Source organism: Callithrix jacchus, chromosome 3 (assembly GCF_049354715.1).
Source record: "Callithrix jacchus isolate 240 chromosome 3, calJac240_pri, whole genome shotgun sequence".
In the NCBI taxonomy this organism is placed as follows: domain Eukaryota; kingdom Metazoa; phylum Chordata; class Mammalia; order Primates; family Cebidae; genus Callithrix; species Callithrix jacchus.
The window spans coordinates 140,222,279-140,247,324 of NC_133504.1; the positions used below are offsets into that span (position 1 = coordinate 140,222,279).

The following is a 25,046-nucleotide window of genomic DNA, read 5'->3' on the forward strand; positions in this document are numbered from 1 at the left end:
GGGCTGGAAGTGGTCTGCATCTCACTTGATCTTTTTATAAGGACAAGACCAAGACAGACAAGGAATTTGTCCAGGGATCCATTTGCGGTAATCTTTGGGGCAGAAGCTAAAATCCAACATTTTTGACAATTCCCAATCATTGTGTGATCCACCCTCCATAGGCCAGACAAGAAGAAAGTTTTGGGGTTTTGTTTTTGTTTTTTTGAGACAGTCTTGCTCTGTCACCCAGGCTAGAGTGCAGTGGTGTGATCTTGGCTCACTACAACCTCCACCTTCCTATTTCAAGCAATTCCCCTGCCTCAGCATCCCAAGTAGCTGGGATTACAGGGATCTACCACCACACCCGGCTAATTTTTTTGTATTTTTAGAAGAGCCGGGTTTCACCATGTTGGTGAGGCTGGTATTGAACTCCTAACCTCATGATCCGCCCGCCTTGGCCTCCCAAAGTGCTGGGATTACAGGTGTGAGCCACCATGCCTGACCCTCCATTTGTATTATTTCACCACAGATTCCAAATTTTAAAAGGAGGGATTTATAGAGCAAACTCTCTTTTCAATTTTTTTTTTAAACCAAAGCAAGGCACTATAGTTACAAGTTGGATTTACAGAGTGTCTGCAAAGAAATATAGTTATCCACTCTTTCTAGTGAAGAAAGTTTGTCTATATAAAAGCAAAATGTTAAGAATTTAAAAAACAGATCCCCACAATGTTCCTCATCTAGTCTAACAGGCTCTTGGAAAAGAAGCCCTTCCTAACTCTTTCTGGATGCTGTTAATGTTTATTTCTCTGTGGGTTTGACAGAGTTCACTTTCTCATTGTCCTACCCTGATATTTATTTCCTATAGTGTTAAACAGATCCACTTAAAGGAAAGGCACCTGGTGTTTTACTTGGAAAGAGAAAACATACTCAAATATATTCAAGGCCAGGTGCAGTGGCTCATTCCTGTAATCCCAGCACTTTAGGAGACAGAGGCGGGCAGATCACTTGAGCTCAGGAATTCAAGACAAGCCCAGGCCCCATGGCAAAACTCTGTCTCTACTAAAAATAGAAAAATTAGCTAGGCATGGTGGTGTACACCTCTAGTCCCAGCTACTTGTGAGGCTGAGGTGGGAGGATCACCTGAGCCTGGGAATTCAAAGTTTCAGTGAGCTGAGATTATACCACTGCACTCCAGCCTGGGCGACAGAGTGAGACCCTATCTCAAAAAAAAAAAGTCATATAAATTTTACACCATTGAAAAACAATAAATGGAACAAATGCTTGCTAATGTTCATTTTACCTTTGTTGATTTAAAATCTCAATCCCCTCAATACACTGTTTTACAAATATCTTTAATGTTCAAAATCCAAATACAGAAGCTGTTAAAATATTAGCATTATCTTTATATAGCTGTCCTTTGGGATTCTCAGGGAGATTGGTCCTGATAGAAAATGGCATAGTATTTACATATAACCTACACACATCTACCCATGTAATTTCTTTTTTTTTTTTTTTTTGGAAACAGATTCTCACTCTGTCGCCTAGACTGGAGTGCAGTAGTGTGATCTCAGCTCACCACAACCTCCACCTCCCGGGTTCAAGCAATTTTCCTGCCTCAGCCTCCTGAGTAGCTGGGATTACAGGTGTGCATTACCATACCCGGCTAAATTTTGTATTTTTAGTAGAGATGGGGTTTCACAATGTTGATCAGGCTGGTCTCGAACTCCTGACCTTGTGATCTGCCCACCTTAGCCTCTCAAAGTGCTGGGATTACAGGTGTGAGCCACTACAGCCTGCCTCTATCCGTGTATTTTAAATCATCTTTTGATTACTTATAATACCTAATACAATGTAAACACTATGTAAACAGTTGTTATATTGTATCTTAAAATTTGTTTTATTCTTATTGTTGTGGTGTTATTCTTTAGTGGGTTTACTTTTTGAATGTTTCTGATCCACAGTTCTTGAATCCACAGATGTGGAATTCATGGATATGGAGGGCATACTATATACATTCCTGCACTGAGAAAATAGGAAACAGCTTAATTTTTATTTGAAGGTGGAAACCTTTGGCTTCAAGCCTGTCATTTAACACTGAGGACATTTCAGTCGTGAGCCTCTCGGTGGGCTGAGTCCTGGTCACTGCACATCTGCAGCCAGCTGTGCAATCAAGTCTTTGGCATCTTGCATGGTGGAGGGTATCTCTGAGCCGTTCTTAGTCACGTGGGTTCCAAACAAGAACATCTTCCTGTCATTTCCCACCTCAGATAATGCCAGCGCTTCATGGATATCTGTAATGTGATAGGCTGTTTCAAGATCCTTCATCCAGAGTGGAATAAGAACAGGACAAAGTTGGTTATTATGCAATCCTTTCAGATAAACATATTTGTTACTCTTATCTATTGCTCTCAGTGACTATACCATTTTCATATAGAGGATACTGTGACTCCATTATTATGAGCCCAGAGGTTGCTTGAATAAAAATGTTTTTTTAATCAGAATTATGCCAGCATTTATGAGTTTCTAAAATAAAGTATATTCTGGAATGAAGCCAAGCCAATATAATACCTTAATTTTCTAAACAGTGCAGTCAATTTGTTTCTAATTTTGTTTGTTCTTTGTTTAAAGACCGTCTTGCCTTGTTGCCCAGGCTGGAGTGCAGTCGCGCAGTCTTGGCTCACTGCAACCTCTGCCTCCCATGTTCAAGCAATTCTCCTGCCTCAACCTCCTGAGTAGCTGGGACTACAGGTGTGCATCACCACGCCCCACTCATTTAAAAAAATCTTTTGTAAAGAGGGGCATCTTGCTATGTTGCCCAGGCTGTTGTTGAACTCCTGGCCTCAAGCAATCCTTCCACTTAGGCCTCCCTAACTGCTGACATTACAGGCATGAGCCACTGTGCACAGTGTAAATGGATCCAATAACATGCGAATGATGTCTCAGGTTAATAAATGTACTGGTGTAACTGGAGAAAGAGGAGGGTGATGGATGGGAGAAGGGGCTCTCTGTAATAAGTCACATCAGGCAAAAATACCTGGTTTACTCCACACTTTCCTGTATGTGCCTTAATAGAGGTCATAACCCAAAGAGTAAAGATAATAGGAGGACTTTTTGAAAACCCTTATATAATCATTTGAACCAGTAAGTCAACTAAAAGCTTGGACCAAATATTTTGGCCAAGGAATATAAACAAAGATGCATTAATCTTAAACTAGAATATTCAAATCTTTCATCATTAAGGCCCAATGAAAGTTATAAATGTGATAACAAATGGCTCTGTTTATTCAATTTGATGGAGATAACAAAAAAAAAAAACACAAGGCACAGTATTGATAAATTTGACTATTAAAAATGAAAGTTGGCAGGCCAGGCATGGTGGCTCACGCCTATAATCGAAACACTTTGGAGGCCAAGGCGGGCAGATCACCTGAGGTCGGGAGGTCAAGACCAGCCTGATCAACATGGTGAAACCACGTCTTTAAAAAAAAAAAAGAAAGAAAGTTGGCTGGGCGTGGTGGCTCATGCCTGTAATCCCAGCACTTTGGTAGGCCGAGGCAGGTGGATCACTTGAGGCCAGGAGTTTGAGATCAGTGTGGCCAACATGGCAAAACTCCATCTCTACTAAAAATACAAAAATTAGCCAGGTGTGGCGGTAATCCCAGCTACTCAAGAGGCTGCTGTGTGTGCCTGTAGTCCCAGCTACTCATGAGGCTGTGGCATTGAGAATTGCTTCAACCCGGGAGGCAGAAGTTGTGGTGAGCCAAAATTGCACCATTGCACTCCAGCCAGGATGACAGAGCAAGCCTTTGCCTCAAAAAAAAAAAAAGTCGGGAGTGGTGGAGCATGCCACTCCGGAGGCTGAGGCATGGGACTCACTTGAACCAAGGAGATAATGAGCTGAGATCACACCACTGCACTCCAGCCTAGGTGATAGAGCAGGACTCTGTAAAAAAAAAAAAAAAAAAAAAAAAAAGAAGAAGAAGAAGAAGAATCCCATTGCAGATGTATACCATATTTTATACATCCATTTATCTGTGGATGGAGACTTGGGTAGCTTCCATTTCTAGCTATTATGAGTAATGCTGCTATGAACATATCATAAAACATACAAAACAAAACAATATAAATCATAAAGAAACATAAAACAGCCAAACATACAAATATCAATTTGAGTCCTTGCTTTTAATTCTTTACATTACATACCTAGAAGTGGAATTGCTGCATCATATGGGAAGTCCATTTTTTTTTTTGAGATGGCGTTTTGCTCTGTCACCCAGGCTGGCGTGCAGTGGTATAATCTCGGCTCATTGTAACCTCTGCCTCCTGGGTTCAAGCAATTCTACTGCCTTAGCCTCCCAAGTAGCTGGGATTACAGGTGCCTGCCACCACACCCAGCTAATTTTTGTATTTTTAGTACAGACGGGGTTTCACCATGTTGGCCAGGCTGGTCTCAAACTCCTGACCTTTTGATCCACCTGCCTCAGCCTCCCAGAGTGCTGGGATTACAGGTATAAGCCACCACGACGCCCAGCCTGGGAATTCTATTTTTTATTTTTTTGAGGATCTATGTTACTATTTTCCATATCAGCTCTGCCATTTTACATTCTCACCAGCAGTTCACAAGGGTTCCAAATTATCTACGTATATTTAATATTTTTAACGCATGTGTAAAATAAGTTCAGATCAGTCTGATTGACCTAAAGCAAAATGATTTCTTTATACATGGCAGCCACTCAAATATTTTGTTGAATCAAATTTAACAATTAATATATATTTATTGAAGTAAGTTCAACACACAACTGTTGAATTCCTAGAATGCACAAGACAATATGCTAGGTGTTACAAGTGACACAAAGATGAATAATAGTCTCTACCCTCAAGGTGTTTATAATCCAAAGCCTCTAATAAATATAAATTGAATTAAATATATAGCATACTGTTGACTAGCTATTAAAAGTATACATTTCTTGTATTAATAACAAAACTATTGAGTACAATTTATATTAGCATAGATTTTTACCTGTTTGTTTGCAAATACAACCAGAGGAAGTACTGGGTTTGCTGAAATTAACTGATGAAGGTATTTCTTGGCTTCAGGTAATCGTCTGTGATCTGCTGAATCCACCACAAAGATCAGCAGCAATCCCTTGGATAGGTACGTGTCCGAGTAGGAACGAAAAGGTTCACTGCCACCAACTGCAGAGAATAGTAGAGGAAGAAGACACACACACAAAAATCACAGAAGCATGCACCCAGGGAGCAGGCAGGGCACATCTAGATTTCTGAACACAAGATAGATATTTTGATAAAATATCACTGTTTTAGAGTGTATGCAGTCCTGAGTGACCAAAGGTATGTTAGCGGGAAACTGGTTGGTGAGAAGAACATTTACAAGTGGTTTATTCATTACTGTATCACAAAGGATCTGAAGAGAGATGCTAAGTACTACAGTGGATGTCTCCTGATTCCATTGTATACAGCAGCCATGTCAGCCACTGCATGTTTATCAGTTATAGATCAGAAAATGGGAGTAAGGCCAGGTGCAGTGGCTCACACCCTATAATCCCAACATTTTGGGAGGCTGAGGCAGGAGGACCTCTTGAGCCCAGTAGTTCAAGACCAGCCTGGGCAACAGGGTGAGGCCCTGTCTCTGCAAAAATAAAAACTAAAAAATGAGCTGGTGTGGTGGTGCATGCCTGAGGTGCTAGCGACTAGGGAGGTTGAAGTGGGAGGATCACCTGAGTCCAGGAAGTGCAGTGGCGTGAACACGGCTACAGTGAGCTGTATTTGCACCATTATACTCCAGAGTGAGACCCCATCTATCTCAAAAAAAAAAAAGAGAAAATGGGAGTATGCTACTAAAATAATTAAGAATGGAAAGGATGGTAGGCCAAAACCCACAATAAAATAATTTTATTTTTTTAAAGATGGTGTTTCACCATGTTGGTCAGGCTGGTCTCAAACTCCCTACCTCAGGTGATCTGCCTGCCTTGGCTTCCAAAGGGCTTGGATTACAGGCGTGAGCCACCACGCCCGGCCCAATAAAATAATTTTTAAATGAACTGAATTTATTGGCTAGTCTAACTTTGTCAAAATCCCAGAACTAACTTCTCTTAATATTGCCCTGAGAGTTAACATGATCCCGTGGGTATTCAGGAATATTTGCTTCAGAAAAAAAAAAAAAAAAGTGCCTTTTGATTACTTCATCCTGCTGATTCTTCCCGGAATAAACTTTTTGGTTAATGATAATAACATATATACAGTAGATTTTGTTTTTATTTTTGTCATAGAAGTATTGGCAAACCATGGCCCACAGTTTAAATTTGACCAGCTGCCTATTTTTATGCAGCTCACTAGGTGAAAATGGCTTTTACACATCTAAATATTAGGGGAGAAGAAAAGGAAGAATGATATTTTCTGACACAGGACTATTATATCAAGTTTAGATTTTGGTGCCCAGAAATCAAGTTTTATAGTAACACTGACAAATATATGGATATGTTTTTACCTATCATCTATGACTGCTTTCTCACAACAGAGTTGAGCATTCGCAACGGAGAGCATGTGGCCTGCAAAGCATGAGTTACTATGTAGTCCTTGACAGAAAAAGTTTTTAGACCTCTGTTTCAATAACTTAACAAAAGCATTTTAAATGCTAACAAGAAAGAATCTTTGCCTTTCCTTTGGTTTCCTTTGTATAGAGGTAGGCTAGCCATTGTTTGAAGTATTTTGTTTTTAATTCGTTAAAATAGTGGGGTGTGACCTTCTAAGTAGCTCATATGGTATTAACACACTTAGTTTAAACATCGGTGGACATGTGGGTTGTTCCCCATTTTTTGCTACAATAAACTGCTGCTCTAAACAGTTTTGTATTTGTCTCCTGAGGTCCATACATGCAAGAGTTTCTCCAGCTACCTACAGTGAACTAATGCCAAATAGGCCAAATTGTTTTCCAAAGAAGTTGGTACCAATACATACTCCACCAACAGCCAATAGTCACTAAGTTTCCTTTATATCCACATCCTCTTTTTTCCCCCCCTTGAGATAAGGTTGTGCTCTGTCATCCAGGCTGGAGGGTAGTGGTGTAATCTCTGCTCACTGCAACCTCCTGTTTCTGCGCTCAAGCTGTCCTCCTTCCTCAGCCTCTCCAGTAGCTGGGACTACAAGCATGAGCCACCATTCCTGGCTAATTTTGTATTTTCTCTAGAGCTGGGGTTTCTCCATGTTACCCAGGCTGGTCTTGAACCCTTGGACTCCAGTGATCCACATGCCTTGGCTTCCCAAAGTGCTGGGATTATAGGCATGAGCTACCGTGCCTGGCTATTTTTCAAATGTGAAGCCAACCTTTCGTTCTTGGAGAAACTCATCCGGTGATATCTCTTTAATATATTAACTGAATTTAGTTTACTACAATTTTGTTCAGATTTCTGTATTTCCATTTTTTATACTATCTGGTTTGGATATACCATGACCTCATACCTTGAGTTGGACAGCATTTCTTTTTTTCTCCTATTCTCTGAAAGAATTTATGTAAGATTAAAATTGATGAGCTTACCCATAAACCCACTGATCTGGTGTTTTCATTACTGGATGACTTTTTGCTATTGATATCTTTAAAAGTTTTAAATTATCAGTATTCCTACTTCTTCTTGAGTCCATTTTCCTAAGACACATGTTTGGAGGATTTTTGTCACTTATCCAGGACATCCTGTCTATTGGTACAAATTTGTTAATATATGTATTATACTTTTGTCTCCTAATCAATGATACACTCTTTTCTCTTCGTGACATTATTTGTGATTTCCAGATTTTCCTTAATGAATTTCACCAGAAATTTGTCTGTCTTGTTTATCTATTCAAGGAACTAACTTTTGACTTTGCTGATCTTTGCTACTGTACCTTTATAAATTTCACTGGCTTCATGTCTTTATTATCTCTCCTTCTACCTCTTTGGTTTTATTCTGCTGTTCTTTTACCTAATTTACATTGCATATTTAACCTGTAAGTTTTCAGCTATTTTTCTTTCAACTATAAGCATTTAAGATTATAAATGCTTTAAATGCCAGTTTTGATCAGTAGATTTTGTCTTTTTTGTTATTTTTTTGAGACACAGTCTCACTCTGTTGCCCAGGCTGGAGTACAATGGTGTGATCGTGGCTCACTGCAACTTCTGCCTTCTGGGCTCAAGTGATCCTCCTGCCTCAGCCTCCAGAGTTGCTGGGACTACAGGCAGGCACCACCATGCTCAGCTCATTTTTTGTATTTTTTGTAGAGACAGGGTTTTGCCATGTTGCCCAGGTTGTTCTCAAACTCCTGGATTCAAGCCATCCACCTGCCCTGGCCTCCCAAAGTGCTGGGATTACAGGTGTGAGCCACGGTACCCAGCCTGAACTCATATTTGATTAATCTCAATATGAAAATACTGGGGGTCTTTGCTCCAGAATTAGAAACTGGGGGAGCTACTGACTGGGAGCATGTTAACACCCTTCCAGGGGCCCTCATGTCATGCAGGCATCTCAGCTAGTGCTTTCCTATTTTGCCTCAGGCCCACTGCAGATTAAATACTGCCATGTGCCTCTAGAGAACACCACTGTTCTCTTTGCTCATCTCTACTGGGGCTGCCACTCCAGTTTCAACTCATGAGTTGTTTTTTCTTTCTTTGGGAGGAGGGAAAGGGCAGGAAGAGCAAAGCAGGTAGCCTTGAAAATTTGTCTTACTTGTTCCAAGTTCATCAATGCTTTAAAAAATAAATTTTAGGCCGGGCGCGGTGGCTCACACATGTAATCCCAGCACTTTGGGAGGCCAAGGCGGGTGAATCACGAGGTCAAGAAATTGAGACCATCCTGGTCAACACGGTGAAACCCCATCTCTACTAAAAATACAAAAATTAGCTGGGCATGATGGTGTGTGCCTGTAATCCCAGCTACTCAGGAGGCTGAGGCAGGAGAATTGCCTGAACCCAGGAGGCGGAGGTTGCGGTGAGCCGAGATCGCACCATTGCACTCCAGCCTGGGTAACAAGAGCGAAACTCCGCCTCAAAATAAATAAATAAATAATAAATTTTAACCAGGATTTGTGGTTTTGTCACAGGAAGGCCCTTCAGAAACTATGGTAGAAACTAAAATCTCTCCATTTATTTTTGCCACTATTTTTTAGTGCATAAACCGCAAGAATTTTTTAAAAGATTGAGATAATCTGTAGAATGTTGATGAAGAGATATAGTCAAAGCTGTATGTGAATATATCATTTCTACAAATAGGCTTATACAAGAAAACTTCATCTCCCACCAACCCCTAACATACTCCAAGTGTTACACAACCGCGTAAGAGCCCATACAGATATATATCACTGAGTATCACTGGATGCTACATCCTAAAAAATGCCTCCTTAGAAGCTCTGCCCTGTGGCATTATGAAAATTTACCTAAATTGATGGCTTAACATAGCCACTGTGCAGATACATGTTTTAAAAGTCAAAGGTTAGGCCAGGCGCAGTGGCTCATACCTATAATCCCAGCACTTTGGAAGGCCGAGGCGGGTGGATCACGAGGTCAAGAGATCGAGACCATCCTGGTCAACAGATCAAGACCATCCTGGTCAACATGGTGAAACCCCGTCTCTACTAAAAATACAAAAATTAGCTGGGCATGGTGGCGCACGCCTGTAGTCCCAGCTATTCGGGAGGCTGAGGCAGGAGAATTGCTTGAACCCAGGAGGCGGAGGTTGTGGTGAGCCGAGATCGTGCTATTGCACTCCAGCCTGGGTAACAAGAGCGAAACTCTGTCTCAAAGAAAAAAAAGAACTCAAAGGTTGCAAGTATAAACTATTCTTCTTCAGGATATTGATGGTTATTATTAAAATTGGGAACACAGTTGGCACTTAATTCATTTTTATTGAATATGTAGCATTTGCCAGACATTGGGTACGCATGGTTGAACAAAACAAGCATAACAAAATTCACCACTTAGTTGGGTAGACAGATTAAAAAAATAAAATAAAAATAAATAGTGAATGTTATTAAAAACCTTATGGAGGAAGCAAACAGCATTGGGGAACATACTTAGAAAGAATTATTTTATGAGCTGGGCATGATGGCTCAGGCCTGTAATCCCAGCACTTTGAGAGGCCAAGGTGGGAGGATCACCTAAGGTCAGGAGTTTGAGACCAGCCTGGCCAACATGGTAGAACCCCGTTTCTACCAAAAATACAGAAAAATTAGCTAGGCATGGTGATCCATGCCTGTAATTCCAGCTACTCAGGAGACTGAGGCAAGAGAATCGCCTGAATCCTGGAGGCAGAGGTTGCAGTGAGTGGAGATCACGCCACTGCACTCCAGCCTGCGTGACAGAGCAGGACTCTGTCTCAAAATAATAATAATGATTTCACGGGTGATCATGTTTCTCCAGTATTACCTCAACGAGGAGGGAGATCGGGTCTATATGCTGAAGAAATTTGACCCGATGGGACAACAGATCTGCTCAGCCCATCCTGCTCGGTTCTCTGACCTGACACTGAATCACCATCAAGAAACACTTCAAGGTGCTCATGACCGAGCAACGCACCCTGTCCTCTGAAAGTCCGTTATACTGATGTCTCTTCTGCTGCCTGTTACCCCTCAGAGACTAGATAACCAAACTCTTCAATCCATGAGCCCTGATGCCTTTTTGCCAGCCATACTCTGTGGCATTCAGTGTCATCATGGCGATTGATCATGCTTGTGTGAGCCTATCATGGCGGAATCACCCATAAAGGGAGCATGCTTGACTTTTCTCATATTTTAAATTACTGTGAGATTATTAAAGATAAAATGATTTGGAAAAAAAATGATTTCATGGGGCCATGTAAGCTAATACCTGAAGGTTGAGGAGCAAGCCCTCATGGGAGAAGCAGGGGAGGGGTAATAGCATTTCTGACGTAAGGTACACCCAAGAAGGCTCTTTTAAAAAAAAAAGAGAGGAGTGCAATAAGCCTGGAGTGAGGTAAGGTTAGGGAGGAGGCAGTTTATGAAGAGCCTCATGGGCCATAACAAACACTTTGAATTTTATTACAAGGATGAGATCTCCACACTGAAGAGTTTTAAATTAGCAAATCATGTACTTAAAAGTATGTGTTAAAATATCGCTCTTCATAAACAGATGAAAGCCAAAGTAAAAAGGTGACTGCAATAATCTTGCATGTTCTTCACATGTACCCCAAAACCTAAAATGCAATAAAAAATAATAATAATGATAATCTAAGTAATCAATGACAGAGATTCCAACTTGTATGAGGGCAGTAGAAAGGCTGTAGTCAATGAATTTGAGAAATGCATAGGAGATAGCAAAATCCAATGTTTTACTTGTGGACTGGAGGTGGGGATGCAGAAGGAGGAATCAAGGGTGACTCCCAGGTTTCTGGCTAGAGCAGCTTGGTGGGTATGGAGCCATTTACTGACCAAAGGATTATAGGGAAAAAAGGAACAAATATGGGAAAAATCAAGCATTTTGTTTTTGCCATGTTAGGTTTTAGAGGACTTGGATACGTTTGGGCTGGATAGATACATTTGGGAGTCATTAGCATATAGATGGCATTTAATGCCATGAGGATGGATGAATGTGTAAAGAGAGGACAAGAGGACTTGACCCAGCTTCAGGAGACAGTAATACTTAGAGAGGTGGTGACTCCAGAATTATTATCCAGTAGGGCCTGTGGACTGCTGTCTATTTAGAAGAGGTTTGGAGCTTGTCTATAATTTCATTTGCAGAGAAGCAAGCACACTGTACTTATACTTCTATTGCATGCTCATTTGCAGTAGTGTGGGAAGAAGGCTGATTATAGGAGATTATAGGAGGGAGGGCTAAAGCCTTCCTCTAATTTCCCCTTTACCACCACTATTGCAAGAAGGAGGACATCAAAAAAGCAAAAAGTGATTCCCCCCGACAGTGTACCTGGGTATTAAACTACACATGCATTCTTAAAGTCTAGGAAAATTTGATTCAGTGTTAGTTTTCACGAGGACCCAATGTTGATAACATCATGTCTGGCTTAAGACACAATACAATGTGGCTATCTTGTAACTAAGAAACAGAGAGCTTACTCTCCAGGAACTCCATTTGGCCATCTTCAGTGTTGATGCAAACTGCATTGAAACCTTGGGTGGGTGCCACACTGTGCTGGACTCTGTTTGAAGCTAGAGAGTGGAGGACACTGGTTTTTCCTGCTCCATCCAGGCCCAGCACTAGGATTTGCTTGTTTTTCTCCTGTGAAACAAAAGATAAATCAATAAACCCATGCTATCTGGGGCTTATTTTTCTGTCTCTTGGCAATTGTCCCGCCTGTGGTAGGATCCAATAATATTCTTGATATTATAAGCAGAATAAAACTTCACGGGCCGGGTGCAGTGGCTCATGGCTGTAATCCCAGCACTTTTGGAGGCCAAGGTTGGTGGATCTCTTGAGGTCAGAAGTTCCAGACCAGCCTGGCCAACATGATGAAACCTCATCTCTACTGAAAATACAAAAAATTAGCTGGGTGTGGTGTGTGCGTCTGTAAATCCAGCTACTGGGGAGGCTGAGGCACAAGAATCACTGGAATCCAGGAGGCGGAGGTTGCAGTGAGCTGAGGTCACACCACTGCACTCCAGCTGGCGACAGAGCGAGACTCTGTCTCCAAAGAAAAAAAAAAGGATAAAACTTCACGAATATTTTATAGATCTAGAACAAACTGTACCAATCAGCTAATATTTTTTAATTAGCTGTTGATTATGTGATATTAATCTCACATCCTTCCTCCATTCCACAACTCCTGATCAGTCTATTAAATAAATACTATCAGCATTTCTGAGCAGTGCTATAGACTGTGGGCCAATTCTAGAGTTCATTTTGCTTCTTGAATTCACGTCCATGAATTGGAGACTGCACCTGAATTCATTTTGTTGTTTGGGGTCTTGGGACCTCTGTGGTGCATGTATCGACTGTGCCACTCAGTGCATAAGGATCTAAGGTCTCAATTGTTAATTTCTCTTGTCTTCACAGTTAAATAACTGGATTGTAAGATCTTAGGGCAAGGTTTCTCTCTTATACTTTTTCACAAATGAGTATTTATTTTAAAAACTGATGAACTTGAAGTAAACTTAGAAAGAAGCATTCTAGGCCGGGCACTGTGGCTCATATCTGTAATCCCAGCACTTTGGAAGGCTGAGGTGGGTGGATTACTTGAGGCCAGGAGTTTGAAACCAGGCTTGCCATCACGGTGTAACCGTCTCTACCAAAAATACAAAAATCAGCCAGGTGTGGTGGCACACACCTGTAATCTCAGCTTCTCAGGAGGCCGAGGCATGAGAATTGCTTGAACCCAGGAAGTGGAGGTTGCAGGAACTGATATTGCACCACTGCACTCCAGCCTGGGTGACAGTGAGAGACTTTATCTCAAAAAAGGAAGGAAGGATGGAAGGAAGGAAGGAAGAAGGAAGGAAGGAAAGAAGGAAGGGAGGGAGGGAGGGGCATTCTATCAACTTATCAGCCTTAGAATTTTTTATGGCAAATGACTGAGGGACAGAAGGGTAGGCTGGTGTAAAGATCTTTCAGAGTGCTCCAAAATGTGGTTTCCAGGGTGTAAACTTTAACATAAACAATAATAAAATAAGCAACAATGTAGTCAGACTGCTGACAGGAATTCAATTCTACTTCTCAAACATCCTACTAAAGAAGTTTCTTATGCACAAAAAACTAATAATTGTCTTTAATGGCATTGGTTTAGAAATAACAATAATCTTACACCAAAAGCATTGGTAACAAAAGCCAAAATAGACAAATGGGACCTAATGAAACTCCACAGCTTCTGCACGGCAAAAGAAACAGTCACTAGAGTGGATCGGCAACCAACAGAAAGGGAAAAAATTTTTGCAGTCTACCCATCTGACAAAGGGCTGATATCCAGAATTTACAAAGAACTCAAACAGATTTACAGGAAAAAAACAAACAAGCCCATTCAAAAGTGGGCAAAGGATATGAACAGATACTTTACGAAAGAAGACATATACGAGGCCAACAATCATATGAAAAAATGCTCATCATCACTGGTCATCAGAGAGATGCAAATCAAAACCACATTGAGATACCATCTCACGCCAGTTAGAATGGCGATCATTAAAAAATCTGGAGACAACAGATGCTGGAGAGGATGTGGAGAAAAAGGAACACTTTTACACTGTTGGTGGGAGTGTAAATTAGTTCAACCATTGTGGAAGACAGTGTGGCGATTCCTCAAGGCCTTAGAAATAGAAATTCCATTTGACCCAGCAATCCCATTACTGGGTATATATCCAAAAGACTATAAATCGTTCTACTATAAGGACACATGTACACGAATGTTCATTGCAGCACTGTTTACAATAGCAAAGACCTGGAATCAACCCAAATGCCCATTGATAATAGACTGGATTGGAAAAATGTGGCACATATACACCATGGAATATTATGCAGCAATCAGAAATGATGAGTTTGTGTCGTTTGTAGGGACATGGATGAATCTGGAAAACATCATCCTCAGCAAACTGACACAAGAACAGAAAATGAAACACCGCATATTCTCACTCATAGGCGGGTGATGAAAAATGAGAACACATGGACACAGAAAGGGGAGTACTAAACAGTGGGGTCTATTGGGGGGAAAAGGGGAGGGCCAGTGGGAGGGGGAGGTGGGGAGGGATAGCCTGGGGAGAAATGCCAAATGTGGGTGAAGGGGAGAAGAAAAGCAAAGCACACTGCCATGTGTGTTCCTATGCAACTGTCTTGCATGCTCTGCTCATGTACCCCAAAACCTATAATCCAATAAAAAATTAAAAAAAAAAAAAAAAGAAATAACAATAATCTTACACATTTCTGTTTGTTCTGCTTGAACTCTAAATGTTGACATTAGACTTAAACTAGATTTCTAGAAAAAAGTGATTGTAAATAGCATTAAAATATCTATCCCACTTTCTCTTTAGAAACTTCTATGTCAAAAATATTTTTTAAGGTCTGGCCTTATAAATACTTGTAGAGAGAGCATGATTTCTGAAGCCCATATGGTGAATAACAGAAAAATAGACCAGGCATGATGGCTCATGGCTGTAATCCCAGCACTTTGGGAGGCCAAGGCGGGCTGATCACCTGAGGTCAGGAGTTTGAGACCAGCCTAACCAACATGGTGAAATCCCGTCTCTAATAAAAATATAAAATTAGCCAGGCCTGGTGGCACATGCCTGTAATCCCAGCTGCTGGAGAGGCTAAGGCAGGAGAATTGCTACAACTTAGGTTATAGTGAGCCGAGAGGGGCCACTGCACTCCAGCCTGGGCAACATGAGTGAAACACTGTCTCAAAAAAAAATTTTAAAAAGTACATATTTGTTCTTGGAGCAAATCTTTGATGGCTGTTAAATTGTATTTTCTTTTCTTTCTTTTTTTTTTTTTTTGAGACAGAGTTTCACTGTTGTTACCCAGACTGGAATGCAGTGGCACGATCTCGGCTCACCACAACCTCCGCCTCCTGGGTTCAAGCAATTCTCCTGCCTCAGCCTCCCGAGTAGCTGGGACTACAGGCGCGCACCACCATGCCCAGCTAATTTTTGTATTTTTAGTAGAGACGGGGTTTTATCTTGTTGACCAGGAGGATCTCGACCTTTTGACCTCGTGATCCACCCGCCTCAGCCTCCCAAAGTGCTGGGATTATAGGCGTGAGCCACCGCGCCAGCCAGTAAATTGTATTTTCATGTGTCTTCCATCCCGGCCTCTTCCCCATTCCCTTTATCTACATCTAAATGTTATGATGTCATTCTGAGAGTGTGTCATGGTAAGGAAGAGGGGGAAGGGAGACTTCATTGGATGGTTTACAATTGCATGCTTTAAAGCAATATTGGCACCAAGAAATGTCAACCAAGAGTGGATTGTGTTCTCTCAGTCTTCACTAGCGGGCCCATTCAGCCTACCCCAACATACTTCATTCACAGATGCACATTCCCCACCCCCACATTCCACATTTTAACATCTCTGAAATTAGGATGTTTTTGACAATTAAGAGTGCATTTTGATTGGCAGAATTTTTTTTCTTTCTTTTTGAGACACCATCTCACTCTGTTGCCCAGGCTGGATTACAGTGGCACGATCTTGGCTCACTGCAACCTCTGCCTACCAGGTTCAAGTGATTTTCCTGCCTCTGCCTCTGGAGTAGCTGGGGTTACAGGCACACACCATCATGCCCAGTTAATTTTTTTTGTATTTTTAGTAGAGACGGGGTTTTGCCATGTTGGCCTGTTCTGGAACTCCTGACCTCAGGTGATCCGCCTCTCTGGGCCTCCCAAGGTACCAGATTACAGGCGTGAGCCACCGTGCCGGCTTTTTTTCTTAGTGGTACCTAGACTAATGACATCTTAGGCCCTATAAAATATTGTGAATTAAAGACAGTTCCCAGGCTGGGCACAGTGTCTCATGCCTGTAATCCCAGTACTTTGGGAGGCCAAGGTGGGCGGATCACTTGAGCTCAGGAGTTCAAGACCAGGCTTGAACTGGCAACATGGTGAAACCCCATCTCTACCAAAAATACAAAAATTAGCCAGGCATGGTGGTGCGCACCTGTAATCTCAGCTACTTGGGAGGCTGAAGTGGGAGGATGGCTTGAGCCCAGGAGGTGTTGATTGCAGTCAGCCAAGATTGCGCCACTGCACTCCGGCCTGGGCAACAGAGCCAGATTCTGTCCCAAAAAAACAAAACAAAAACACCAGTTCCCTACTCCCTTTCCAACCACATTGCTGACCCTACACTCATCCTACCTAGAAATTCTGCATTCAGGCTTCCTCATATTTATCTTCTCCTAAGGAAAAGTTAATTTCTAAACCAAGAGTTCAAACACAAAATGTGATTCTGAACACCATTGTTCTTTGTCAAAAGTTACTCCTTTAGCCATATATAGGTCTAGGGAGTCTGTGTTTTGCCAGAGATAACATTTCTGTTAATCTGTGGTGGTTCACGCCTGTTATCCCAGCAGTTTGGGAGGCCAAGGCAGTTGCATTGCTGGAGTCCAGGAGTTTGAGACCATCCTGGGCTACATGGCGAAACTGTCTCTAGAAAAAATACAAAAATCAACCGGGCATGGTGGCGTGTGCCTGTAGTGCCAGCCACTGGGGTTGGGAGGTGGGCGTGGCAACAGGCTGAGATAGGAGGATCCCTCCAGCCTGGGAGGTCAAAGTGCAGTTCGGGCCACTGCACTCCAGCCTGAGCATCAGAGTGAGACCGTATCTCAAAAAAGAAAAAAAGAAAAAAAAATGGTTAATTATTCAAATTGTCTAGAATCAGAATGCAGCTCTAAGCCAAGGAGCCAGCTCGGGAACTCCAGGAGCACAGAGACCGTCCAGCTGAACCAAACAATGCCAGGTTTCTAAGACCTGTCAGTTAAAACTTTTCCACCGTCCATTCAGGGTACTGGTGGTCTGAAACAATGGAATCGTCCACTGCAGCGTCCCCAGACACCTCCTGCATACATTCAGGAATGCTGCCCCTTTTGACAACGCATTCAACGCATAGAAAGCCTGCATGCGGGGAGGATTCGGGGCTGGTTTCGAAATGGGGTCAGGTGGTCTGTGCGCTAGTGGTGCGCGCTGGACAGATCCAAGGGCAGTAGAGGGGCCGTTCCCCATGTCCCCATGAAGACAGAGATCTCTTGTCCCTCAACACTAGACCCGACCTAGGTTAAGACACAGGGGTAGCGGTAAGGGCGAGGGTGGGCAGGGGGCCGGGGAAAAGGGGCTGGCGATGGGTCGTTGCAAATTTGGCACATCCCTTTCACCCGTAGGTAAATAGCCCTCAGATAAGATCCATTCCCTCCCGCGGGTCCGGCCCTCCGACGCAACAGAGCCTGCGCCGGAGTCTGAATGCTGACAATGGCCTTGGGGGCTGGGGTCCTGGGCACTGGGTCTCTTACCAGCGGCTCGAGCGGGGTGTTTGTCACTGTTACGATGCTGTCCTTGTTCTCTTCTTCTTGTCCCTTAAATTGTTCTTTCTCTTTCTTTGTCTCCTTCTCTTGCTCTGTCCTCTTTTCCTTTTTATCCTCTTTTCTCTTACTCCTCTCCTGCTTCTCCTTTTCTTTTTCCTTAATTTTCTCCTCCAACTCCTTTCTTTTCTCTTCCTTTCCCTTTTCTCTAATTTTCTCCTTCTCCGTCTCCTTTCCCTTCTCTTTCTTCTTCACTTTCCCTCTCTCCATCACCAGCGCCGCGGTTTCCTTCCCTCCCGCCGCGCGCCGGTGCTGAGCCGTGGCCCTGGGCCCCAGGTGTGGCTCCCGCGGTGCACGCCCGGTGCAGATGTAGGCCCGGCGGCGTAGACAACCCGCTGGCGCCGCCAACCCGACACCGCCGCCCACCTCGCGGGTGGAGGGCTTCTTGCAGCCGATTCTCTGAACACGCAGGGGTACGCAGAGGAAAGGGTGGAGGTGTGGGGGATGGGGTGAGCCCAACCAAGCGAAACCAAGAAGTCCCAGTCAGGACAAGGGACAGCTCGGCGGGGCGGATCACTGCTGCAGGAAAAGCGTCCCTAGCGCGATTCCTTCCGGCCAGGCAGGGTGGCTGAGAAGCGCCTTTCACGCGGGCAGCATCCCAAGCGACTTAGCGCCTGACGTCTCCCAGCTCGGCCAGCCTACATGGAGAACCCCTGGGGCGCCAGAGTCCAGAGCTTCCCGGGAGGATTCCCAGCCCTCCCCCAGCACGCAACCAAGAGCCTGTAATGCGTAGTCTTGTATTTCTCCGCCCTCTCCCGAGTAAACTCCACTAGGAGTGCCTCCAGACTACCACCCAGGATTATTAGTTAGGAACAAAATAGAAAAACGTGAATGGGTTCCATTAAGTTCCCGTTGTGTTTTTTTTTTTTTTGAGACGGAGTCTCTGTCACCAGGCTGGAGTGCAGTAGTGCAATCTCAGCTCACTGCAACCTCCCACTCCTGGATTCAAGCGATTTTCCTCCCTCAGCCTCCTGAGTAGCTGGGATTACAGGCGTGAACCACCACACCTAGCTAATTTTTGTATTTTTAGTAGAGACGGGGTGTCACCATGTTGGCCAGACTGGTCTCGAACTCCTGACCTCAAGTGATCCACCCGCCTAGGCCTCCCAGAGTGCTGGGATTACAGGCATGAGCCACTGTGCCCGGCCTGTATTTCGCTTTCAAAAAAATTATTCAGACATAACCCGCCAGGATCACAGTTGCTAGTAATGCCCAGTATTAAAACCAAAACCAAATAGTGTAGTCACTCCTAATTATCTAATAAATGGTAAATTAGGCACCCAAGGGGCTTTTCAAAGGTGGTATTGTTTCTCAAACTGGCTAGGAAATATTGGGAGGGTTCCTTTTATCTTGCTAAACTGAACTCTTTAGTATATTTCATAGTTTAGCACAATTATTTTTTAATGTAATAAAACTTATTTTCCTTCATTATATCTGTTTCAAATGAACTTTTGTTGTTGTTGTTTCAAAGAAACTTTTAAGAACAATGAATGGCAGGTTCCAGAAGGCTTGAGTGATGCAATGATTTTTAAGGTTGGCTGTTCCCAATAGCACTGGAAATGCAGTGCTTAATCACTTTTTCAAAGGTTTACTTCTGTTTATACACACACCAAGATGAATTTTCAGTCAAGTACAAAACTAATCTAATGGGGTTCACTCAATCCCATTAGAGGGACAGTACACACAATTTTGATACTCAGCTTAAAAGAAAATTCTTAGTTATACTAACCAGGAAGTCCTCCCTAAAATGCCAACACCCAAAACACCTTAATCCATATTCACTGCTAAAATATTTTATTTTAAAATATACCACAGTGAATGGATGTATCCATACTGGTTTTTATAAATGTACACATACACATCCATAGATATGACAAAGTATATATATATGCACTGGTTAAAGACCTATCCAAAAGGAAATATTAGTAGAAAGTTCATGTGTTTATACTTCATTTGACAATTAATACTTATTTGAACTGAAGTTTCAGTTGCTCAGCAATGACTAATAATATCAATGCCTGCCAATAACGACGACTAAATTGAGAACTGTAAATTTCACTGCTGTGCCTTGGGTCAAAATTTTCAATGAAATCCTAAATAAGTTAGTTATTCCTATAATGGGGCATATACTCAGAAGGAATAAATATCTGCCACTGTTACCAAAAGATTGTTCTCTGTAGAGCTCAAAAAAGTATTATGCTACAATACATCATTGGTATTTAAAAAGGATCTCTTGCTTAGATGTCACTGCAGATTCTGCTTATAATAGACAGAAAGGCAGGACTCCATTTCTTTCTTGTAAAGGAGGAAAGCCTTTTATAACTCTTGGAAGAAGTTTTGGTAGATATGTTCAGAGTCAAACACAGCAGCACTTTATTAACAAGGACAGAGTAATATAATCATAAGGAAATACTTGTAAGTCTAAATTAAATGGTATCTTGGGCAGCATAAAATGAATACTAACAAGGACAGGCATCCCAATGTATCTGTCTCACAGCTGTGCAATGTGAAAGTAGCTTGTAAGCAAGGACAAGAGCAACATTTACACCACAAATTGACTGTAAAATACTTCATTACATTGAGAAAGGTAATGAATGGTCAAATTCCATAACTAGAGACACCATTTGAGTATCTATCAATGCGCCAAACAGATCTGTTGTTAGATTTGAATACTGCCTGGTATGCAACTCAGATACTGATTTCCTCTTTATGTAGGAAGCCAACGTTCATGTTCTTGATAAGTCATTAATCTTTCTGATTGAGACAGTCCAAACCCATCTGACCTCAGAACACTAGGTCTAAGAGTCAGCTTCTTACAGTGATATATTTTCCTTGAGTTCGTTCATGGTGCTAAATCAGCATGTTACCATAATCTGAAAATGACATAGGGCACAAAGGAGCCATATATAAATAGAAAAGTATCTCATATTCCAGTATCACATGACAGAAAATTTCAAATTTATGGTTAAAATTATTTAAGACATTTATTTTTCTTGTGGCCATTCATTTAATTGATCAAAGAACATCAGTGTATTAAGAAGGTCCCTCTTTATCACATGATATTTCTAAGCAGATATTCTGGAATGCTCAGAAGATTCCACTTTCAGTCTCCTAAGGCCTCCTAAGACATAATTTAAAGTGGGACTTGAACAGAAGCAAGTATCTTCAGACTCTAGCTGAAATAGAAGTAGTTTCTGTTTAAATCCTGGGAAACCTTAGATAAGGTTTTTGAAACTGAAAAAAGACCAAATCAGCACACACACATAAAGGATACAACAGATACCAAGATGGGTAAATGCCTCGTTATTTTCAGTCCTCATAACCTGTACAATGTTATGAGGCAACCAATAGGCAGACTTTGAGGAATATGTTTCCCTATTTGAAACACAAGAAATTATTTATGAAAATATGGAGATGAAGAGGGAGCAGTTCTGTGCTTCTTGCTGTGTTACCTTTATTATATTCCTAGTGTCACTGAGACTAGTTTAATAACAGCCTGCAACAAGAATATTCTCATCACCAGCCACCTTTTCCACCTTTCTTCTTTTTCTGTTGCTGTTTCTTTTTTGTTGCTGGAGCCCCTGCAGGTTTCTGGTGTCTTGGGGGTATGATGTTACTTGTAGAGGCAGATACTGTTGCTGCACTGCCAGGTCTTGGGGAGGTGGGTGGGCTGCTCACAGTTTTACTGGCATCCCTGAAACCATCAGATCAGATTACTTTTTGGTCACTCATATATTCAATAAAGGAAGAATATAAAAATGTATGTACATGGGTTTTATCACACTTAATAATCTCCCACACATTTTCTATTTCTTTTAAGGTAAGTTCCCCAACTCCCTGTCAACTTTTCTTTTGAATAAAACTGTTACTGTTTTTATTGAAGAAAAGTAAAACATGGTACACATGCCAATTTTTAGAAAGCTTAGAAGATACAAAATTGTATTATTTTTTTTAGACAGAGTCTTGCTCTGTTCCTCAGCCTGGAGTGCAGTGGCGTCATCTTGGCTCACTGAAGCCTCCGCCTCCTGGGTTCATGCAATTCTCCTACCTCAGCCTCCAGAGTAGCAGGGATTACAGGCACACACAACCACACCTGGCTAATTTTTGTATTTTTAATAGAGACAGGGTTTTACCATGTTGGCCAGGCTGGTCTCGAACTCACAACCTCAGGTGATCCACCTGCCTTGACCTCCCAAAGTGCTGGGATTACAGGTGTGAGCCACTGTGCTCGGCCAGAAAATAATTTTTTTTTTGAGACAGTCTCACTTTGTTGCCAGGCTGGAGTGCAGTGGTACAATCTTGGCTCACTGCAACCTCCGACTCCCTGGTTCAAGCTATTCTCCTGCCTCAGCCTTCTGAGTGGCTGGGATTACAGGTATGGGTCACCAAGTCCAGCTAATTTTTGTATTTTTAGTAGAGATGGGGTTTCATCATATTGGCCAGGATGGTCTTGATCTCCTGAACTTGTGATCCACCTGCCTCGGCCTCCCAAGAGCTGGGATTACAGGCATGAGCCACCACACCCGGCCTCAGAAAATAAAATTTTAAAATAACCTATCATCCACCATGCAGAACGTATTAACATTTCTAATACTTCTTTCTAGTCATACTATTTATTTATATATACTTACTAGATATTTAGTTGAATGACTCAGCGTATTTAGTTGCCTTTTGAGACTTTTTCATTTTTTTTTATTTTTCTTTTTTATTTTTTTAAGACGGGGTTTCACCATGTCGGTCAGGCTGGTCTTGAACTCCCGACCTCAGGTGATCCACCCGCCTTGGCCTCCAAAGTGCTTGGATTACAGGCGTAAGCCACCGCGCCCGGCCAAGACTTTTTCTTTAGTTTTACAATACAACTAGTTTTAAATTTTTACTACATATATTTCACAATATATATTTGATTATATTGTAAATACTTAAAACTCTGACTGTATTGTAAAAACTAAAGGAAAAACTAGTCTGAAAAGGCTAGTACTTTCTTTCATTTATGTAAGTGTAGTACAAATATTTATCAAAGATATATCACTACACTTCTCATAAGTACTTAATATATATTAACGAATTCTCACTAATGGTCTTGAGTCAATCTCAGAAACAGTGTACGTTCTAAGTGCCCTCAATTGTGGAGCACTAACTTACAGTTCAGATGAAGCTCCTGTAGTTGCTCCCTGGGTCCCTTTTCCAATCTGATCCTTCTTTTTACCCTTCTTTCTTCCCCGGTAGTAAGAACGTTCTCGCATTGGCAGCCATCTTTCTGGATCTGGGGTAACTTTTGGGTCGTAATTCTTAGGCAATTTTCCTGCATAACAATTTTAAAGAAATGAGAGATGTGTCCATAATATTTTCAAGATAATTTAAACAATGTGTCTAAGCCTGGGAATAAATAACATTAAAACTGAAATGAACTTATTTGAGATAGTTTAGTTTGTATAATCTAGCAGGGGAAAAGGCCTTATTTCTTTTTTCTATACTTTAAGTTCTGGAAAACATGTACAGAACATGGTTTATTATATAGGTATACATATGCCATGATGGTCTGCTGCACCCATCAATCCATCTTCTCTGTTACTTCTCCTAATGTTATCAAACCCCTACACCTCCACCCCATGACAGGCCCTGGTGTGTGATGTTCCCGTTCCTGTGTCCATGTGTTCTCATTGTTCAACAGCCACTTATGAGTAAGGACATGTGGTGTTTGGTTTTCTGTTCCTGTGTTAGTTTGCTGAGAATGACGGTTTCCAGCTTCATCCATGTCCCTGCAAGGGACATGAACTCATCCTTTTATGGCTGCATAGTAGTCCATGGTGTATATGTGCCACGTTTTCTTTATCCAGTCTATCATTGATGGGCATTTGGGTTGGTTTCAAGTCTTTGCTATTGTGAACAGTACTGCAATAAACAAACAAGTGCATGTGTCTTTATAGTAGAATGATTTATAATCCTTTGGGTATATACCCAATAATGGGATTGCTGGGTCAAATGGCATTTCTGGTTCTAGATCCTTGAGGAATCACAACACTGTCTTACAAAATGGTTGAACTAATTTATACTCCCACCAACAGTGTAAACGTGTTTATATTTCTCCACAGCCTCTCCGGCATCTGTTGTTTCCTGACTTTTGAATGATGGCCATTCTAACTGGCGGGAGATGGTTATCTCATTGTGGTTTTGATTTGCATTTCTCTAATGACCAGTGATGATGAGCTTTTTTTCATGTTTCTCAGCCATATAAATGTCTTCTTTTTTTGATGGAGTTGTTTTTTTCTTGTAAATTTAAGTTCCCTGTAGATTCTAGGTATTAGCCCTTTGTCAGATAGATTGCAAAAATTTCCTCCCATTCTGTTGGTTGCCTGTTCACTCTGATGATAGTTTCTTTTGCTGTGCAGAAGCTCTTTTAGATCCCATTTGTCTATTTTGGCATTTATTGTGCTTTTGGTGTGTTAGTCATGAAGTCTTTGCCCATGCCTATGTCCTGAATGGTACTGTCTAGGTTTTCTTCTAGGGTTTTTATGGTTTTAGGTCTTATATTTAAGTCTTTAATCCATCTTCAGTTAATTTTTGTATAGAAAGGAAGGAGTCCTGTTTTATTTTTTTGCATATGGCTAGTGAGTTTTTTCAACACCATTTATTAAATAGGAAATCCTTTCCACATTGCTTTTTTTTGTCAGGTTTGTCAAAGATCAGATGGTTGTAGATGTGTGGCGTTATTTCTGAGGCCTCTGTTCTGCTCCATTGGTCTATGTATCTGTTTTGGTTACTGTAGCCTTGCAGTATAGTTTGAAGACAGGTAACGTGATGCCTCCAGCTTTGTTCTTTCGGCTTAGGTTTGTCTTGGTGACAGGGGCTCCTTTTTGGTTTCATATGAAATTTAAAGTCGTTTTTTCTAATTCTGTGAAGAAAGTCAATGGTAGCTTAATGGGAACAACACTGAATCTATAAATTACTTTGAGCAGTATGGCCATTTTCACAATATTGATTCTTTCCATCCATGAGCATGCAATGTTTTTCCATTTGTTTGTGTTCTCTTTTATTTCCTTGAGCAGTGGTTTGTAGTTCTCCTTG

The 25,046-nt window shown here is 41.7% G+C and overlaps 2 protein-coding genes across 2 annotated transcripts in view; both read right to left on the reverse strand.

Moving 5' to 3' along the window:
- Positions 1-1,860: 1,860 nt before the first annotated feature.
- On the reverse strand, positions 1,861-18,513 carry ARL9 (ARF like GTPase 9). The gene is made up of 4 exons (XM_035293654.3): positions 17,913-18,513; positions 12,055-12,217; positions 5,000-5,175; positions 1,861-2,298 (listed from the first exon to the last, which is right to left on the reverse strand). The coding sequence occupies exons 1-4, from the start codon at positions 18,189-18,191 to the stop codon at positions 2,119-2,121; spliced, it is 798 nt and encodes a 265-aa protein (XP_035149545.1). The 5' UTR covers positions 18,192-18,513; the 3' UTR covers positions 1,861-2,118.
- A 1,245-nt stretch (positions 18,514-19,758) lies between these two features.
- SRP72 (signal recognition particle 72) overlaps positions 19,759-25,046 on the reverse strand; it is a 35,966-nt gene continuing 30,678 nt past the window's right edge. The window contains exons 18-19 of the mRNA XM_002745814.7: positions 23,124-23,283; positions 19,759-21,675 (exon numbers count right to left, since the gene is read on the reverse strand). Of these exons, the coding sequence (XP_002745860.3) occupies positions 21,498-21,675; positions 23,124-23,283 (338 nt within the window). The 3' untranslated portion in view covers positions 19,759-21,497. The remainder of the gene's footprint in view (positions 21,676-23,123; positions 23,284-25,046) is intronic.

Excerpts from the sequence above, each read along its gene's own strand:
- ARL9 (XM_035293654.3), bottom strand. The coding sequence starts at position 18,191 with ATGGAGAGAGGGAAAGTGAAGAAGAAAGAGAAGGGAAAGGAGACGGAG. Across the intron at positions 12,218-17,912 it reads ACACCCCGCTCGAGCCGCTG|GAGAAAAACAAGCAAATCCT; the intron begins GTAAGAGACCCA and ends TTTGTTTCACAG. Across the intron at positions 2,299-4,999 it reads TTGTATTTGCAAACAAACAG|GATCTTGAAACAGCCTATCA; the intron begins GTAAAAATCTAT and ends CTCTGGATGAAG.